The 20,558-nt window shown below is 54.4% G+C and overlaps 1 protein-coding gene across 8 annotated transcripts in view; it reads left to right on the top strand.

The window, feature by feature from the left end:
• Positions 1-19,106, top strand: part of RAI1 (retinoic acid induced 1) — a 133,459-nt gene extending 114,353 nt beyond the window's left edge. For 7 of the 8 annotated variants that reach the window (XM_074965100.1, XM_074965093.1, XM_074965094.1 and 4 more), the window contains 4 exons: positions 5,253-10,836; positions 15,055-15,148; positions 17,235-17,284; positions 18,958-19,106. In XM_074965100.1, the coding sequence (XP_074821201.1) occupies positions 5,269-10,836; positions 15,055-15,148; positions 17,235-17,284; positions 18,958-18,972 (5,727 nt within the window). In that variant the 5' untranslated portion in view covers positions 5,253-5,268 and the 3' untranslated portion in view covers positions 18,973-19,106. Of the gene's footprint in view, positions 1-4,816; positions 4,966-5,252; positions 10,837-15,054; positions 15,149-17,234; positions 17,285-18,957 lie in introns of those variants that run through there. The other variant, XM_074965099.1, reaches the window with a different exon arrangement.
• The last annotated feature ends 1,452 nt before the right edge of the window (positions 19,107-20,558 follow it).

The raw sequence follows: 20,558 nt of genomic DNA, 5'->3' as shown, positions 1-20,558 counted from the left end.
TGTGATTGTCCGAACCACTGGTCAGATAAGAGGTTGTCCCCATGGCAACTGCATACTGCCAAGGTCTCGCTGCTCTGGAGCCGTGGGGGCTGAGGTGCCGGGGGATGGAATGTCTGACGCGCCGGAGCCAGCGCAGACTGTGGGAATGGATCTGATCTGGAGTGTCCCAGGTCAGGATCCCCAGCACGTGGGAGCAAAGGAAACGGGCCAAACTCTGTGCTCAGTACTGCATAAATCTAGAGCACTGAACTCATTCAAACAGAGCTCCTCTGGATTTACACCGGACTCACTGGGAGCAGAATTGGGCTTGGGGGGAGGAATTCTGGATTTGTCCCAGGTAACAGAGAGCAGAATGCAGCCTTGTGTGTAACAAGCCTAGCAGAGGATCCAGGGGGAATAGCCTGGGTTGTGTGGGTGTTTTCCTTGTGCTTATGGGCTCCCCCTAAGATGTACTCAGGAGGAAATCCGCCCACGGCTTTGGCCCACGGCTTCTGTCGATTTTATTTGCCTTGCTTCCCTTGGGCTAAATCCTGCTCCTGCTGAAGTGGGGGCGAAAGTCCCATTGACCTGAACCAGCTCATCGGCCTTGTTTTTAAAACCCTCTGTGGTTTTGCTGTAGCCAGTGTACAGCACAGCCTCCTCCCTGTCCCCTCGCACAGTCTCTGCAATAGCCCCCTTTTATCATCTCGGCCTCATTGACTCTTTCACTTTTCAGGTCTCCTCTGAAAGCAGCTTTCTCCCTTGCCCATAACTCTGAATCCGCCTCTCCCCCCTGCTGTTGCTTATCTCTGCATTCGGATTCTTTCAGTCCAGGGGAGAGTGAGGGAAGACGCTTTATGGCATGAAGCCGTAGGGTATTTGTGTCACCCTGACACAACCCTCTCCCCGGCTGTTATGCAGCAGGGCACGCTGACCTGGAATGCTGCATGCTGCTGCACTGTCTTGAAGGGCCTGGCTAACAGGCGAAACAACCGTGCTTCGCTGACTTTGGCTGTGTGGCTGACCTGCATGATCATGTGGTTTGCACAGCCGGAGTGGATGGGCCCAGGTGAGTTTATAACCAGGTTTTGAAAGCCAGGTTTTAGCTTAGCATCTGTATCAAAACTCGGCCCTGTCTACACTGCAGAACCAAAGTGGGTTTCAACCCAGTTGTGCCACCAAGGCGTTGCATAATCCAAACAGGGCCTAATACTACGGTGTGAGTATCAGCGGAATTAGGGGTCCCCCTGGAAATCCAAGGAGTTACATCAGAGATAGATTGGGCCCTTAATGCTCAGTGTTGGCCAATGTGTGGGGCTGGGAGAGGGGAGCCTATAGTCTGGGAAGCACAGATAGTCAGGGCCATCAATTGTTGGAGGAGCTATTGTCGGGAGGTGGCTGCTGTCGCACATTCTCCCCATTGCTAATCAGTTCCCACTGCTAGGCTGCTTCAGGCCTTCTCTTTCCTCGCTGGCTCCAGGGGCTTCACAGACTATTGCTTTTGGAGGTTGGTGGGTAAGGGACAAATTCGGAGAGGTAGCATCCCTCACACGAGGGTCCTCATGCAGCCTGGTGCATTTCCAGCGGAGGATCGGTTCAGTGGAAATGTCACCGTGACCCAAACCCACTTTGATTCTAATTGGATCCTTCCCTCACCATCTCCCCCGGTTCGTTCCCCTCTCTCTGTGCTTATGTCACGTCCCTCTTTCCCCCACAGCCAAACGGTGTCATTATCTCAGCCTGGCGTTGCCTGGGCTCTTTGGAAAAGTAATAATAATTAATAATCAAAGAGAAAGGAAGGAGTCTTCCATTAAAGCAACAGCCCAGTGTTTTTTCAAGCTGCTTTCATTTTTCAAACCAACTTCCTTGTGTAGCTTTTGGGCCCTTTCCACCCTTTCGTTTTCTCCCTGCCCCTTGTGTCCCCAGGGCCTCTCTTTCATTTGTGTTCTTTTGTTCCCCGATTCCTTCCCCCCAGCCCCTTTGGTGGGACAGGGGAATGTTAAGCCACGATTTCTGCGTCCGGTGACTTTAGCACAAGGGTCACAGTATTTTAATCGAATTGTCTTTTCTCCGAGATATATGCTTTAACCGCATCCAGCTGCTTGTGCACATTGGGAAATCCAGCTGTAATACAGAAGAGCTCAATTAAGCGGAGCCAGCATTCCATTCAGTGGGAGGGGGAGTGGAATAACGGGGTGCTGGGGAAGGGTGACGGCAAGGGGAAATTAGCAATGCCACCTTTCTTAGTAGCTTTTAATAGCGTTTTTTGGTCATGTCTTTCAGAGGCTTTGGTTTTCAAAATAAATAAATAAAAGGTGCTGAAATGTTAATGATATCCACAGGACACTCAGCAGGAAATGAGAGCAATCTGGGACTAATAAAAGCAGAAATGTAATTTGTGCAGATAGACAAGGCTCAACAGACAAAGGTGCAGGCAGCTTCATTTAGAGCTACGCAGAGTTTGGCACATTCTGGCCTCGTAAATATGCCGCCCGATGCAACAGAACGAGGGGGGCGCAACCTTCCCTGGATGGGGCCGCACGGAATGTGGGGATTTTATGGTCGTGCTGGAGAAGGTGCAAAGGGGAGGGGGTAACCTTGTTTCATGGGCTACGTGCTGCAGGGGCCGTTGTGATGGGGATTTGTATCCGCGCTTGTTATGAGACTGGAATGAAATTGTGTGCCTGGGTGCATGCATGCATGTCTGACTGCATGTGGGGGGGTGCATGCATGCACATGTTTTAATGCGTGTGCATGTGTTTTGCATGTGTTGGGGGGGGTGCGTGTGGGTCGGTGTGGGGGTGGCTTGTTTTTAACAGCCAGCATGAAGTCTTTAGAGAAAGGAGCAGATGACGGCTCAGATCTGCACCGAGAGAGAGACACCCGTGTCAAAAAACAGAGAGAGAAAAAAATCCCGCCTCTGAGCACAGCTCTGGTTTGACTCTCTCAGCAGGTGTCTGGTGTAATGTGTTAGATGCACCAACCAGAGCCGGAATCGAAGTGGGGAACTCGGGCGAGAGGCCGTTCCCCGTGTTAAAGTCATTTCCTTAATAAACACAGAGAGAGGACAGAAGGGAGAGAGAGAGAGTGCTCCTCAGAGAATGGGAGCGGTATGAAGAGCAACCTGGGCTGGCCTTTCGGTGTGCCCCACCCCAGCTCCTAGGATGGGGCACTGGCCCCTTCTGTCACCACTCCTGGTGGGGAAAGCAGGCTGGCTGGCCAGGATATGGGCCCCCCCCAAGCATTCATGGTGCTTGTGTTTAGGGCCAGTCAATCAACAAGAATGGGGATGCTGCCTCACTGTTAGAGCAATCAAGTGGGTCCCCCCCAGGTGTCTCCTCCCTTTTGTGCTTCCCAGGGGAGTCAGACCAACCCTTCTAACTCACGTGGAGAACTCCCCATTTTCACACAGCTGAGGCATTCCTCATTCTTTCCGTCTCCTCCTCCTCTCATCTCTGGGGACAGAGCTCGTTCTGCAGGCCTTTCTCACCTGTTGTAGGAAACGTCTTTACAGCGCAGTTAGCCCAGGTAATTGGCCCCGGGTTCGTCTAGCCTGGGTGGTGTGAGCATCCCCTGCACCTTCTCTGCACTCGCCCGTGTGTGTGTCTGGGGCGTATTCCCGGTTCTTTGTGCTGAGACACTCCAGGATTCTTTCCCAATCCATGCCGTCAGTTGTGGGAGAACTGGTCCCCTCCTTGGAGGGAAATTGTGGGAAGGCATTGGAGGACTATCAAGCTCTCGCATACATCCTCGCTGTAAAGTGGGTGTGTTTCAGCCCGAGTTAAACCAGAGCCTGCGCTCTCCCCTGTACCTCCAGCCATGTCAGGCAGCCCGGCTTTAAAGCACCTCCAAACCCAGGTCAGATGGTGTGTGGATGGTAGGGGTTGGGGCTAAAACCCCAGGTAAGAGCCTGGGTTAACTGTGCTGTGACCGCATCCCCTTAGAGGGACCTCTCTGGTCACATCCCACTGCCTTTATTAGCTCCCCCTGGAAGGAGTCAGAAGGAAACCTGCATGACCAGAACCCTTCTCTAATGTGGATAGATCGTGTGATTTCCAGTGTGGGAATATACCTGCACCTGGCCCCAGCGACAGGCAATAGAGGAAGCTGTGAGGGTGGTTTGGGGTGGGAGAGGCAGTGGTATCCCTTACCAAGGGGATTTCACGCACCACTCGCGCTATTCGGTAAACTCTGGTGCTGCGCAAGGTGCAGATGAGCCAGCAGTAAATCCTCACCCCGGGCCCCTCCAGTGAAAGCAAGCTAGAAAGACGCTGGTGGGGCCTGCTCCTTGCTACATCCCCTCTGTGCACCTCACAGGATCGGGCCCTTAATGTCCACGCGGATGTACCTTTACCCTTTCGTTAGCATGCATTGTCTTGTTTACCACACGTTATCCGTTTATCTACCTAGAAGATGGAAGACATGAGGCAGGCACTGCCCCTTTCCTAACAGAATTGGGGATAGGAACCAGGGATGTTTTATGATGGCTGTGCCTCACTGCTCTTCTGATAGACGTCTGCTTCAAGGGGCAGACAGATTCCAGATGGTATCACACCAGTTGAGGAGGTTATTGATTGGGGGGGGCAGAGAAGCAGAACCAGGAAGTTGAAATGACTTTCCATAGCAGAGCCTGTGTTTCTGTCCTCAGTGCTGATAGGTCAAATAATAACACAACAATAATGATTAATAATTTTTTTAAAAAAACGAGGCATTGTAACCGGATTACAGGATCCTGAAATCCCAAGGGAGGGTGTGGGGGGAAAGGAGGGAGGATCGTTTTGCTAAGTGATTGCCAGCACTCGAGGGGCAGAGAGGGATGGGAAAACAGGTGCGTGAAACACTGAGCAACCTCACACCATTCAAGCCCCATCCAGACGCCGCCTGCATTGGTTGCCGTCCTTGGCAGATCTGAGCCCACAGGGATGCTGGGGCTGGCAGGATGGGCTCAGTGTTCCTGAACCAGAGGGTGTCAATAGACTGCAGCTGGTAAGGGAAAGAGAAGGGGGGAAAGGAATCGTCATTGGGATTTTTGTTTTGTTGTTGTTTTGTTTTCCTTTAAAGGCGGGGGGGGGGGGAGGTTTGACTGTAGTGCACAGTCGGGAGGCCTGCATTGCAAAACAACAGCCGCAATACAGGCACAAATCTCCGAAGTCTCGCACCGGCTTTTAAACAAACAACAAAATAACGCCCCCACCCCTCCTTCCCCAACCCAAGGTAAAAGAAAATGCTTCATTTGAATCCTCTCCTCTCTCTCGCTCTCTCTCTCTTCACAGATAACAAGCCCCAGCCATGCAGTCCTTTCGAGAAAGGTGTGGTTTCCATGGCAACCAGCAGAACTACCAGCAGACTTCACAAGATACATCACGCCTGGAGAATTACAGGCATCAAAGTCAGGCAGGGCCGAACTGCGAGCGTCAGAGGCTGGTGGCGAAGGAGTACTACAGTCAGCAGCAGCTGCCTTACCCAGGGTACGAGAACAGCGCCGCGGAGAAATATCACAGGGGAAATAAGCAATTGCCTGGCCAGCAGCTGCAAGGCCGGCCGGCCTTTTCGAATTATGCAGTCCAAGAGAACAGCCCGTACCCGGCCCGCTATTCTGGGGAGGAGAGCCTGCAGACCTGGGGAGCTCAGCAGCAATCCTTAGCCGGAGGAGTGGCGAAGTATGAGGAAAACTTGATGAAAAAGAGCCCGGCTCCCACCGGCAGCAGGCAGTACCACGAGCAAACGGCTCAGCTACCGTTCCGAACTCATTCCTTGCACCTGCCGCAGCAGCCGCAGCCGCCTGCCTTGACATATCCCAAGCTGCAAAGGCAGAAGATCCAAAATGACGTCTCCTCACCCATGTCCTTTTCCCAGACCGGCCACTTCACCCAGCACTCCCAGTCCCAGTTCCCAGCCTCTTCGACGTACTCCTCCGTCCCAGGAGGGAGCCAGGCAGCTCACTCGTATAAAAGCTGCATCGCGCCCTCCAGCCAACAGCACGAGCGGCCTCTTGGAGGTGCTGCGAACCTGGCATCTGGGCAGCGAGTACAGAACCTGCACGGCTATCAGGCAAACCGAATTAGCTATGACCAGCAGCAACAACAACAACAGCCGCCCTTGCAAGGAAGGCATCATGCCCAGGAAACGCTTCACTATCAAAACCTAGCAAAGTACCAACATTATAACCAGCCAGGCCAGACCTATTGCCAGACTGATGCTCCTGTGAGGACGCCAGAGCAATATTACCAGACATTTAGTCCTAGCTCAAGTCATTCTCCAGCTCGTTCTGTTGGTAGGTCTCCATCCTATAGCTCCACTCCATCTCCTCTGATGCCAAACCTGGAGAACTTCCAATACAGCCAGCAATCTCTCAGCACAGGGTCTTTCGCTGCCGGCATCACTGACCACAGCCATTTCATGCCTTTATTGAATCCTTCTCCAACAGATGGGACGAGTCCAGATGCTCAGTCCGGGAACTGCAAAAACTTGCAGAAGGAGAAGATCCCTGAAAACCTCCTGTCCGATCTCAGTTTGCAAAGTCTAACTGCGCTCACCTCGCAAGTCGAGAATATTTCCAACACTGTCCAGCAGCTTCTCCTTTCAAAATCAGCAGTGCCCCAGAAAAAAGGCATCAAAAACCCTCCTAGGACCCCAGAACAGCTCAAAGGCCAACACTGTAGTCCAGAGAGCAGCACGTACTCTGCCGAGCAGGTAGGCACCCCCCTATCGGACCCCCTTAGCACCCCTCAGTCAGTACATGCTGAAGCTCAGGATGCCGATTATCTGAGCGGGTCTGAAGATCAACTAGAGAGAAATTTCCTTTATTGCAGTCAAAGCCGCAGTCCAGCAAGGGTCAACAGCAACTCCAAGGCCAAGCCCGAGTCGGTCTCTACCTGCTCGGTGACTTCTCCAGACGACATGTCCACGAAGTCCGATGATTCTTTCCAGAGTATTCATGCTAACCTGCCCTTGGAAACATTCACCAAGTACATGACCAATGAAAGGGAGTGCCCAAGGCTGCTCCTGAGTGCGCTGTCTCAGGAGGAGCTGGCTTCCGAAATCATTGTGCTACAGGACGCTATCAACGAGAAGGCAGACAAAGCCTGGGCCAACTCCCCCGCTTTAAACAAAGACCCTGCAAAATCCCCCTTCCATGTAGAAAATCACAGAACGGGTCTGGACTCAATGGTTAAGAGCACATGGTCCAACCAAGGTGATTCGGGTACCCACCCCGAACCCCTGAAATTAAACAAAGCCTCTGGGGGAAACAACAGTAAGGATTTCAGCGAAGAGGTTTATGAGAATGCCCAAGTGGAGTTTACAACAACTGAAACAAAGAATGCTCTTAAAGTCACCAGTTCCCTGGCGTATAATTCCAAACCCAGTATCCCAGCTGCTACTTCCAGTTCTGAGGCCGCCAGTTACAGCTGCTATTCAAACACCACGGCCAACTCAGTGGGTTCCGAAAACACCATGGAGCATTTTGACTGGCCAGATGAAAGCATCAGTGAATCATGCCTGAGGTGGAAGGAGCTTGGGCCATGTCTACAATCATCAGATCTTTCCAAGGGTTTGTTCCACAGCAAATTGGCTGGGTCTTGCAAAGAGAAAAAAAATGTCTGCTGCATAGATATATGTGACGGTGAGCAATCAGCCAAGAATGAACAAGCCGAGGACTTCAGCCAGCAGCAGATGGGGGAGGAAGACACTTTGACGTATGATGAGGCCACCAAAGCAGATAGTGAGAGGTGGCTGGAGGATACCAGGCACTGCTGTTCAGGTGGGGACTTCAGCGAAATCCCCATGATATCATCTCCAGATCTGAAGGAGTCTGATTTGGAACCAGAAGAATATTCATCTCTGTGTGAGCTGGCTAGTTCAGAGCAGAAGTCTGTGATCTATGATACATCCCCACCTAAACCTCCTGAGAATGCTGCAGTGCTCTCCTCCAAGGATGTGCCGGTATCAGCAGAAGAAACTGTAAGCACAGTGGAGAAAGAAGATTCAGCTCCCTCCTCTCGTTTGTCTGGACAGTCTGTTATCCTCTTGGGCCCGGCAGTTGGCAGTGAAACCAAGGTGAAAAGTTGGTTTGAATCTTCTCTGCCTCACATAAAACCTGAGGAGGACACAACGGTAGGTGAAAGCGTCCTCCAGGAGAAGACAGAGACCGAAACGACCTTGTCCGTTAAGGTAAAGAAGCAAATACTACCAGAAAATTTGCTGGCAAAATCAGAGTCGATCTCGAGGGGCAAGACTCTTCGCAGCAAGAGGGTCCATTCCAGGTTGTCAGAAGGAGAGGAATCCAGCAAACCAGTACCAAGCCCGTTCAAAGACATCCAGGCAGCTGGCATGGTGGCCAACACACGTGTAGGGCCAGATGGCCAGATGGAAACAACAAGCAAAAATGCCCATGGCCAGACTCCTAGGTTTCCAACTGAAGGCTTGCCAGCTCGGATGTGTACCCGCTCTTTCACTGCCTTGAGTGAGCCCAGGACGCCAGCCCCACTGGAAGGACTGAAGGTGTTGGCCCATCAAGAAAAGTTAGGGAAGAAACCAGTTTGTGGCATGAAGCAGAGAGTTGCTTTCAAAGCCAGGAAACGCACCGGAAGACCGGCCCCAAAAGTTGTTCAAAATCCCAGTGAACCCACTTCTCTCCTGGTCCCAAACTTGGTGCAGAACGAGGACTTTATTGGCCAAAAGGCTAAAGGCCTAGAGCCCCAAGACGCAGAGGTGAAGGACCAGAGATCCATGATCCTGCGATCTAGGACCAAGACACAGGAGGTCTACGCGAAAAGGAGAAGGGAGAAGAGGACTGCAGATGTCAGGCTCAAAAACTGTAAAACACCCAAGAAGCTCCTTTCAAACAACCATCTACCCCCCACCTTCAAGATCACACCCCCAGGGGGGCCACACAAAGAAGGGAAGGTGGGCAAAAGAATGAAACTCTCCAAATCCGGGCCTGGAACGGGCAGCAAACTGTCTGAGCGGCCGCTGCATTCGCTGAAGAGAAAATCCACCTTCGTGTCCCCTATCCCTACCAAAAAGAGAAATTTAGTTTTAAGGAGCAGCAGCAGCAGCGCAAAAGAGGAGAAGCCCGAAGCCTCCCCCAATCTCTTTAAAAGGATGCCGTCAACCAAAAAGGCGAGAGCTAAACTGCCCACAAAGAGCTCCTGCGAAGCAGCCTTGACGCCCCCTCCAGCTAAAGAACCCCCCAACGTCTGTATTAAAATCACCTCTCGGGCGGCATTTCAGGGGGCCATGAAGACAAAAGTGCTGCCCCCGAGGAAAGGCAGGGGCCTGAAGCTGGAGGCCATTGTGCAGAAGATCACCTCGCCGAATTTAAAGAAGTTTGCATGCAAAACGGCCGCCGCTACTGCACACAGTAATCCTCTGAGCCCTGCCGGCGCGGAGAAGGAGCGGGCCTTAAAGAATGCAAGTGTAACCCCAGCGGTGGGAGAAGCGGGGCCATTAAACCAGGGCATGGCACAAAAGGCTCCTGCCGCTTCAGTAGCAGAGCAATTATGCAGAAATTCGAACAACAGACCCTTAAAAGGAAAACTAATGAACAGTAAGAAACTGTCCTCTGACTGTTTCAAGGGTGAGGCCTATTCATCTCCCGAGACAGCGCAGCACAACAGCAGCAGCATGGCTGCGAAGAGCATCAGCCTGCTGCCCAAGAAGAGGAACCGAAAAGGGAAAGCAGCAGCCTTCAGCGTGGCCAAAAACCCCTTGGACAGGCGGGCGCATCTCGCCCCTGCTCTGCTCCTGACGGCCAGAGAGCGGGCAGGCGCGGGGGACGCGCTGGGGAACGGGGAAGACGGACAACGGGACGGGAAGAAGCCGAAGACCGAGGACAAAGACTTGGCCAAGAATGAACCCCCCGAGGGGAGAAGCTCCCAGACCCAAACCCGGGTGCAGAAGCAGCGAGCGAACCACTCCAGCTACAATGGCTACTCCAAGAGACAAAGGAAACGGCACACCCGCAGCAAGGCCAAGAACGTGGCCGCCAGGTGTAAAAGCAGGGCGAAGCGGCAGCAGCAGGCCCCGCTGCTTAACCCCACGGAGCCCGAAATCAGGCTCAAGTACATCTCGTGCAAGCGGCTGCGGACGGACAGCCGAGCGCCGCCCTTCTCCCCCTACGTACGGGTGGAGAAGCGCAACGAGTTCACCACCACCTGCACCGTCATCAACTCAGCCGGGGAGGAGGCCAGGCTCCACAAGGAGCAGCAGCCTTCGTCCTCGGCCCAGGCCCTGCTTCCCGGCGGGGCCTCCCTGCAGCCCAAAGCGGCGCTGCCTTTATCTTCCACAATGCACCTGGGCCCAGTGGTGTCCAAGGCCCTCAACGCAGCCTGTCTGGTCTGCTGCCTCTGCCGGAACCCAGCCAATTACAAAGACCTGGGGGATCTCTGCGGGCCGTATTACCCGGAGCACTGCCTGCCGAAAAAGAAATCGAGGCTGAAAGACAAGATTAAAGTGGAGGGGCCGAGCGAAGAGGCTCCCGTGCCTTCGCCGGCAGAGAGAACGCTCAAAACGACAGATAATAATTGTACAACGAGTACAATCAGTGGGAAGCCGCCAAGGCTGGACAGTGCTGCTGACTCAGCGAAACAGAGCGCTCTCCGGTCGAGTTCCAGGGGGATGTTTAGGAAACTACAAAGCTGTTACTGCTGTGATGAGAGGACAGAGGGAGAGGAGGCGGCAGAGAAGCCCAGACGGCACGAGTGCAACAAAGCCGAGTCCCTGTCTCAGGAGCCGGTGGGAGACACGCAGGAGCACTGGGTTCACGAAGCCTGTGCTATATGGACCGCTGGGGTTTACCTGGTTGCAGGGAAGCTGTATGGGCTACAGGAGGCGATAAAGGTGGCTGCTGAAGTGGTAAGAGCCTCTCCTTAGGCTAAAGGGCCATTTGGAACGTGCACACCCACCCACCAGCCCTACACACCCGCCTCCCGTTAGCAAAAGTCCGGGATCGCCCAGATCAGAGAGGGCATGTCAACCCCACAGCTGTGATTGTGTTTGGGGCTGGGTGGGGGGGAGCTTTGCCATAAGACATAAGGATCGTATCCTCCAAACAAGTCTAACCACATTCTTTGCAGTCACTGGCAGGGGGAGTCGAGGTGTAGCCCTTTCGGAGGCCATCCTAGGAAAGGAATTCCAGTGCGCATGGGGCTGCCTGAGAGGCAGGCTCAGATTTCCAACCCCTGGTGCCTCGCAGTTGTATCCTGCAAGGTGTCGAGCCCCCTCAGCTGGAGCAAAGGGTGCACTGCACCTGACACGATTAGGCCCTCGGGATAGCTAGCGCCCCGCCTAGGCAGGGCGTCCTCCTAAATGCCCCTGCTCTGGGTGCCCCCCATTTGAATGCAGGAGCAAACAGGTAATGCCCTTTCTGGTATTGGACTGAAGGCTAGCGGGACCCTGTTGGGGCTCATAGAACGTTAAGGCCAGACGGGACCATTAGATCACCTGTATCTCGCAGGCCAGAGCGTTTTCACCCGGTTACCCCTGCACTGAGCCCCATGACGTGTTGCTGTTCTTCTGGGCATTTGATGCTCGTCCCGAATAGAGCCCTTTCTCTAGCCGTCCCAACAGAACACAGCCGACTTTCAAATAGGGCAATTAAAAACCCCCATAGGGCCCTTTTCACCAGTGAAACGCAGGGCCCTTTTCACCAGCGAAATGCCACATGCCCTCTGGTGGGAAGCCATTGGAAACCGGAACGCCAATTAATGAGCAGCCGTATCTCTTTAGTATTCATTTGGGGCCACATCCTGCCAACTCCAGTGGGAAGTCAGCCTGGGTAACAACTGCAGGGTTTGGCCCCGTATTGGGCTTTCCTTGGCGTCCCCAGACTTCCCACAGTGTTAATAAATAGAAGAGGAAGATGGAGGGAAAAGGGGATTTAGACATTCACCAGCTGAGTCTTATTAGGAAGAGCCAATACCTACCTCGTTTTGAGTCAGACACGTGATCCTTACGTGCTGCTGTCGGCTGGCTCCAAATGGCACCTTAGCATGTTCACCTTCACCTCACCAGCCTCCACAGCTCTGGTTACATACCCGCTGTGCCCCAGGGGCATAGCGAGGTGTGGATGGGCGATGGGCGGCAGAACAGTGTCCCATGCCACCCATCCCTTGCCCCCCATGCGGTTCCTGTGGTGTTGCACCCACAGTAAGCAGCAGCACCCAGGTACAGTTAGACAACAAGGCGTAACCGTGCGTTAATAAAAAGCCTGAGGAGCAACAATGAAAACCTGCCAATTGTCTTAAGAAATGTTGCTCCCAGGAAATTAAAAATAATGCACTGGCGTAGATGGGGTTTGTGTGGTGACAGGTATCCTGTAACCACGCCTCAGGCCCGGGCAGAAGCTGAAAACAGGGGGCGAGATTCTCCAAAGCACCCAAGTGATGTATTTGCACAAGTCCCATTGACTTTCGGTGAGACACGTGCTCCTTTGAAAATCCCACCCAAGATGCCTATTTTGGCCTTAAATTAAACTTTCTTTGTGCGGGAAGGTGACCCTCCATGTTCCCATAAAATTGTGGAGATCCATCACCCGTGGGGACTCTGAGATCTGCTGGAAGGAAACTTCCACCTTTACTGCAACCAGCTTGGCTTGCGTCTCAGAGGTGCAACGCTAGCTAGGAACAGGGACGGAAGGGGAAGGGGAAATGGAATGAAGAAACAGAAGCTGCTTGGCCAGATTCCACAGTGACGGGCAGAGTAGAGGGCAAAGGGACCCTTCTTCCTTCACTTCTACCCCTTTCCTTTTCTGTGCCGAAAGGATCTAGTGCAAATAAGACGCAGGGGTAATTAACCACTGGGACAGTTTACCTAGGGAATGTGATGGCTTCTCCATTGCCAATGTGATGGCTGCTCCAAGCCCGTCAATCAGTACTTGTTTTTCTTTAAAAAAAACCGCCCCTCTAGCTCCGCCAAAATTGGATGCAGGGGATAGTGGGTGACGTTGTCTGGTCTGGGCTATGCAGGAGGTCAGATTAGAGGATCATACTGGCCCTTGTTCAGCTGAAAGTCTGTAAATCCATGGTTTTACCAAAACACCGAGTAGTTTGAGGCTGTCAGTGGATATGCCACAGTGGACTGTTCTTACAATGTCCCTTAGCCTGGGCCATTTACACTGTCTGGCGCATTTACACCTGTACCTAAGTGCGTCTCCTCATTCGTACACACACCGTTTCACAAGCAGAATAGACAAGCTCGAAAGCACAGTGATTATTAGCTTCTCCGGGCAGGGATCTCTTCCGTGTCCTCTTCTGTGTCTCTGAAGCACCATGCTCAGCAGTGGGGACACTGAACTGGTAATAATTCATCATCAGAACCTGCCGGGCAAAGGAGAGCCAATCAGGGCCAGATCCTCAGCTGGTGTCACTCGGCATAGCTCCATTGACTTCAGCGAAGCTAACCTGATTGATGACAGCCCAGGATCTGGCCCTCAGAGAGTAGAGAGGTATCGCTGGGTGCAGATAATGGCATGTTATATGGCGTTCTGCTGTGTTTTTACAGCATGTCATTACTGTTATTTAAATAGCTTTATGAACTAATCAGGGTTGGAACATTTTAAACATCCATTCGCCCTCTATCCCCAGCTGCAAAGTCCCTAAAGGGGTGGGTCTGTAGAAATTGCTCAGCCGTTCCTCATCTTGGACCTTCATTCACCTGCACCTCGCACTTGTACTGTTGTAAGCGATGTACCTTGGAACTGCTGAGTCCCAGGTTGGGGGAGAGGCAAAGGGCCAATTCTGCTCTCAAGCTCTGCTGTAGAGCAGGCTGGCGTGAGTGAGCGGATATGGCCCGAGGATATGCTAATGCAGTGAACCCCATGTCATGGCTAGGAACTGGTATCAGTTAGCATGAGGAGGGTGGATCCAAACAGTCAATTCCCCGCAGTTCCAGGGTTTTAATCTTCCCCTTCTGGGCTCAGCTCCACTTGCACCCTTCCCTCTGGGCCTCTGCAGGTTGCACAGTGCAAGGTGCCCTCTCTCTCCTGACCCTTCTACCTGCAGGTCCCTGGCTGGGTGTTCTCCAGCACTGCCGTTTGATGCTGTGCAGCATACACAGACTCCGAGTTGTACCAGGCCTTGTAAGGGACAGCTCGTGTTCCCAGAATGGTTCAGAAAGAGGACGACACCCAAAATCCATATACGTTTCGCACGCAGCACAGGGCGAGCTGGAGACTGGAGCACATGAAGAGCTGGGATTCTAGACCCAGCTCTGCCCCTGACTCACTGGGCAGCCTTGGACAGGTCACTCCACCTGTGGGTGCCTCTGTAAAATGGAGAGGACGACACTTACCTAGCCCACAAGGGGGTTGTGAGGATTAATGAATATTTGGGAACCACTTTGAGATCCTCTGGTGGAACGCACCAGGAGGGCAGAGTATTTTGACTGTTGTTCTACATCAAGCAAGTTCATTGGGCAGTCATCGGAAGAGTGTTTTGTCCCACCGCAATAAGAGGAGTTGCCTCCCCTGACACACAGTTGGGTTGCATTAGCCCCACCCCATCCCAACACCCCACTGGGCTAATGCCCTTTTAGAACATAAATGGTTGAAATTTGAGCTTTCAAATTTGGGTCTGGTTACGGTGTTCTTTGGTCTGCAGTTCTGGGTACGGTCAACGGAAATGGGGTGGTTAACAAAACCCAGTGGTAGGCCTTGGAGAGGACAGGTTAAAGGCTGTGTCCATTCCACAGGCTCACCAGTTAGTGGTTGTGGTAACTGGGACAGAATTCTTGAACTGGATTGGGTGGAAAAGAGGCAGCAGTGCTATCCCAGGGACAGTGAGAGCAACGGAAGTATGCTCTGTTGCCAAATCCCCAGTAGAAGTAAGGGTTACACCTCACCGTCATGGGGAAGTGAATGAGTTTGGTAAAGCTATTAGGGCTCAACCAGGCTTTGTGGGGCTGAGGAACGAATGGGGTAAATCTGAACCTGGTGGGGATGTGAAACTGCCAGCTTTTCCTGGCCGTTCCGTGGCTGCCAGGGGACTAGCTAGTTGCTGTATCTGGGATTTACTTTGCTGGACCTCACTGGATTCTCTCTCTCTTTTTCCCCCTGCCCCACTGGTGGATTTAAAGAGATGTGCTAGTTGCCAACAAACAGGAGCAACCATTGGGTGCTGCCACAAGGGATGTGCCCAAACCTATCATTACGCATGTGCCATCGACACAGGTAAGGCTTGTTTCGGAGAGGAGGGATTTGGGTCAAGAGGGCTTGAAGGACCTCAACTTCCTGCTCCCCAGCGTTTGGTTGCTCCTGGCGCGATTCCCGAGTCCCATGCATGCGGAGAGTCATACAAGATGGGGAATAAGCCTCCATTTTGGCTGGCTCGGAGACGCCCTTTCTGAGTGTTAATGCTCCATGTGATTTGGGGGTTCATAAACGAGAGGCACGAGCGCATTGCACCCAGCTTTGTGTGTGCTCCCCAATGCACTTCAGACCTGGCCCTCTGCCTCTGAGTTCCCTCAGCCGGTCGCCAATGCACCACCAATTCTGACCAGCGCGCCTCCTATTCCAGGCCTAGTCCCCCCTTCACAGGAACCACAGCTGGTCTAGTTAGTTTGTATTATATCATGTTCTTGATCATTCACAGGGTGGCACTATGTGGTTAGAACAAGGGGGCTGGGAGTCAGGTCTCCTGCATTCTCCTCCTGCCTCCGCCGTAGATATGTTGTATGTCCTTGGGCAAGTTACTCAGTCTCACCGGGTTTTAGCTTCCCCCTTTGTGAAAGGGTGTAATGGTACCTCCCATTCATTCTCGGTGCCAGAGTTACTGGTGATCTGTATCGGGAAGGCTCCAGAGAAGGGAAAAGCCTTTTTAATAGGCCAGGACCAAGTGTGTTATTGTCTGCATGCCCCTGCAATTGATTTTGTTACCACCAAGTGTCAGTTTGCCATGCACGGGCGCCAGGGAGATGGGACAGTATTTATGTGGCAGTCAAAAAACACTGACACAGTCTTAAAAGTAATTTCAGCGTGGCACTGCGGGCACTTTGCCACGGCCAGTCTTGGAGCCTCACTCAGAAAGGCAGGGTGAGAAAGGCAAGAAGGAATGAAGGGTGAGAGTGAAAGGAAAAGAGCAGTGTGGGGTGCTGGGCTGAGGGGGGCGCTTCTGATTCCATCCCTGCCATCCGCTCCCTGGGGGACTGGGTTGAGTCCCGGCCACATGCGGTGTCTCAGTTTATCCATGGGGGTCAGGACCCCGCCGCACGGAGATGTTGTGGGCAGTAAGCAGTTAAGGTAAAGGGGCCAGAGTCAGCCCTGTAGATCTCTGCAGGAGACCCAGGGTGGGGCCTGGTGTTGGGAAAGCGCTTTCAAATCAAAGCAGCCACAAGTGTTATTCCCCATCCCCTGTCTCTCTGTGTCCCGTCCTCCCGGCGGCCTCGCCGGGGAGCTGTCGAGCTGGAGGAGGCTGTGAGCGGCCCCAGCCTCTTTTACAGCGTGCACTGCGGTACTGTCAGCCTCGGAGACATCCACTGGTACTGGTAGCTTTCCCGCAGAGAGGAGAGGCCTGGAAGAGCTGCCAGCCTTGTTCCCAGCTAGCGCCAGCTCCCCCAGCAGTCACCCAGGCACGTGTGCCAGGCTGGGATGGGGCGGGACCATCTCCACCGAGCAAGATCTCCCCAGACTCGACCCTCTGGACGGCCTGCGTCAAATCCCGCTCAAGCCACCAGGGGAATAAGTTTGGCCAGTCTCAGCTCAGCCCTTTGGCAGAAACGTGGCCACATGAAACCTCATTGCTCATTTAGCGCAGCGAAGTGCGGCTGGCAGGAGAGACCCAAGCTTGGGGCCGAGGGGCAATGGTGGGACTGGGGGAGCAGAGCAGAGCCCGGTTCCAGGGCTTCAAGAGTAGGTCCAAGCTGAGGAGCTGAGGCACAGCTCTGTGGGTGCTGCAGGTCCAGGCTGAGGAGTCCTGGTGAGCCATGGGGGGCCTGGCACAGCCCCTGCCGGGCTTGGCTGACGTAAGCCGGGCTTCCCATCAGCCAGGAGCGGCCCCTCTGGCTGCTGGAGGAGGAGCAGTTATGGACACTAGAGTGAGTCCCATTCGGTCCTCTCCACTGCAGGACAATGCCTGTGAGAAAGGGGAAATCAGCAGGGGTAGGGAGAAGGCTTCACAGCTCCACCACTGCCTCCCGCTCAGAGAACTCAGCCCCAGGGCTAATGGCGGGTGGAAGTGGGTGGTTGTGGGAGGCTGGGGGGGGAGACACGGCTGCCTCACCCGCACCCTCTAAAGTAGGGCTCTCCTTTCCATTCGCAGGTTGCTTATTAACGGAAGAGAACTTCTCTCTGAAATGTCCCAAACATAAGGTGAGCCCAGAGCCCCCCACCCAGGAATCTGTCCTCTCCTCCTGGCTTCCCTGGCCACAGCCCCTGCAATTCTGTATGTTCCCCTGCACAGCTCCCATCCCAGCAGGCTGAGGGGAGCAGGGGCTGGCTAGGGTAGCCCTGCGGCCGCCCTCCCAGCCCAGGGGCTGAGCTCGTGGCCAGCCCTATGGAGCAGGAATCAAACCCAACGGCCTGCCTATCCCGCCTGGCCTCCAAGCCACCTCTGCACTCTGGTAGTGTCACCATCCTCTTCTGCCCCCAAATCTCAGCTCCCTCTGACGCCTATTTATCCTGCTCTGTTGGCTTCAGCCTCTGGCAACTCGTCCCAGAGGTCTGTTGCCCTCCTGGGGAAACGCACCCCCTGATTTCCCTTCCAGCTCCCAGAGAAACCGCGTCAAGCTGCCTCTAGATTCCTGCTCCGCCGGCGGCCTGAGATGTTTGCGCCTGTTGGCGTTCTGCCTGGCGTAAGCAGGCAGGGAACAAAGTGAGGTTGAATCGGGAGCATTGGAGGGGAAGAGGTGGGCAGTGGCGCGGGGGCGGGGGGCGGGGGAGTGTCACTGCTGCTGCCACCACCTCCCCACACAGCAACAGGAGACGGGCTGGGACTAAAGGGCTTTGTCTTCCCTCAGGAGCTCGTTTCCAAATGCTGACCAGGGGCCCGGTAATGTAATCAGCGGTAAAAGCACTTCCTGCCTCTCTCTTTCCCCAGCTACAGCATGTGCACCTTATTACAGGCAATTAGACTGGAGGTCAGGGCTGCGCAACCAGGATCCAGACTGGGAACATGCCCACAGCTTGGGGGTTGAGTGTTTGGATCGGGGGGGGGGCGGGGGGCGGCAGGTTGGGCCAGGCCCAGCTCTCATTTGTAATCCAGTCAGGACAAGACCGGGCAAGTCATCACCAGCTGGTCTGATGAGTAGGAAGAAATGTACAGATGGGTCTGGTAGCTGCTCTGGGCACCCACGTGCCTTGCTGATGCCCAGGGAGGGAAGCCAGGGGCTGTGGCCCTGGGGGGAATGCACAGCACCCCGTAGACGAATGGGCTCCCGCTAGCGGATTTGTTAAACTAAAGTTGCAGAGCGTATAGCTGAGGCTGGAGGGACAGGCCGTGCAAGGCAGTTCCTCTGGTTCAGGACCAGTGGCGAAGAGGACACCTGTCCCAGTGTGGGAAGGACAGGACAGCAGCAGGGGGAGATGCACGTGTCCCTTTCTCTGGAAGACTCTGAAGGGAAAGGGAGGTTGGGGAGGGCAGGATACCCGCAAGCCAGCAGATGGCTAGCGTGGCACTGAATCCAAAGGGACAAGCCAGAGGAGGGCAGGTTGCTGAGAGATGGGTCTTGCTGCCCCCCGGTGGTGGCTGTTCTGTCTGTCGAGCTGACGGGCTGCAGAGTGCTGTTATTTTGCCCTGTGCCCGGCGCAGGTGAGTAGTGCCAGGGGCAGGGTGAACCCAGGGAGTCCTCGAGCTGTCAGCAGCCACCTCCGGCTGCCTCCTGCCACACTGTTCCCCGCGTGCTGGCAAAGCCAGGCTTGGGATTCAGCCAGGTCAGCCGGAAGGCGACACCATTCCCCCTCCTCCTTTGTGGGGCTGGGCCCCCCAGAGCAGCAAGTTAACCTTTCGGCTGCCGATCCATTAACCTGTTTGGCTTCTTTTGCAGAGGCAGCCGTTATAATCCATCTGCCGGGAAGTCGCCCCGCCGCCAGGCCCAGGTCACCACAGAGGCTCCTTGGTGCTTGTCTCACCGGTGGCTGCCAACGACAAGACCCCACAGGGAAAGGCAAGGCCGAAAGTGCAGAATGTACCCATCTGCGTCCATTCCCCCGTGCAATAGTGTTTCCCTGGGACGGGGGAGCACCCAGAATACAGGCCAGGTGGGAAGCCAGTTCCAGGCTCTACTTCTACCCTTCTGCTCCCCGCAACACGCTACCAGAGCCATTCCGGATGGGCATGGAGATCTAGCTCCAGGGTCTTCTTGGAACTCTATCCAGAGCCATTCCAGGTGGGCACGTAAAAGCATTTCCACGTTTTTCTCCTTCCCCCTCTGAACTCTACCCCGGAGCCAGTGGGCAAAGAAATCCAGTTCCAGGTTTTTCCTCCTCTCCCCTTTAGGACCTGTAACTGACACTGATAGTAACATCTTTCACCTGGGACAAGGCCCCAGGTAAATCCCGGCCTGGAGCATTTTCAGCACCTCCCCTTGAAGTGGATTCTGGGTATACCTGCTGCGGTGGGACTCCCTTGACCAGAGAACGAAGGCGGCGCGTGGACGGTGGCTTCTCTGACCCGGTCCCAGATGATGCAAATAACAAAACCCATGGCAAATACAGACTATGTTTCAGAACTACATTAGCTGCACAGGGGTGGGGTGGGGTGGGGGTGGGCTGGGGCGGGGTGGGAGTACAGTGTAAAAGGGTTACTGACGATGTTGTCTTACTCTGGAACAGCTGGACTATGAGAGCTTTCCAGTCCTCCATATCTCACTCTGATCTGATCTGAGATGTTGCCTTCAGCAAACCTCATGGTGTCTGTCTGTATATATGTGCTCGACATGAGAAAAAAAATGGCCTGATGTTTGAAACAACACTTTGCTCTTTTGGTTTGGTTTTTCATTTGCAGCCCCGGTCCCCTGCCGCGAGCCCCGGGGGTGGGGCGCGGGGGCAGGCGGGGGCCGACTGGCAGAGGCTGCTGCGGGAGACGCTGGGGGGGCGGAAGTTGGTGTGTGCATGGGGAGGCGGAAACGCGGTTTCGGCCCTTGGAGGTTCCCCCGCTGCAGCCACACTGAAGGCTGGGCTGAGTTTCTGGATGGGAAAAGGGAGTTGGGGCTCATTAGAATGATCTCAACCCCACCTTCCTGCGTTGTCTCTGGGCCTTCAGCGCCTCCCTCCTGCCCCCGCTGCCTCTGGACGGGACTTGCGTACTGGGGTGTGCCGCTCTAGGGGGAGCCCTGTACGCACCCGCAGCAGCTCGGGCAGGGAGTGACAAGCAATACTTCTCCATTAGACCAGTCTGGACCCTGCCCTGGCTGCTGGCTTCAGCAACCCGGCACGCCATCCTTCCCTCTGAACCCAATGCTGCCTGCAGCTGCTGTGTGCCATGCAAGAGTCCCAGTCCCTCCCTCCTCCCCCGCCATGTGTGCTGCGGAGCTTTAGGGCGGCCCTTTCCCCGCTGCTTGGGCTAGATAAGAGTGCGTCCTTGTCATAACCAGGAACCACAGAGTGACCAAGGTGCTGGCAGCTGGGTTTTAAGGAGCAGATGTGG

This window comes from Natator depressus, chromosome 10, assembly GCF_965152275.1.
Source record: "Natator depressus isolate rNatDep1 chromosome 10, rNatDep2.hap1, whole genome shotgun sequence".
NCBI classification, from domain to species: domain Eukaryota; kingdom Metazoa; phylum Chordata; order Testudines; family Cheloniidae; genus Natator; species Natator depressus.
The sequence above is the reverse complement of the archived record's forward strand: the minus strand, read 5'-3'. Positions and strand labels throughout refer to the sequence as shown.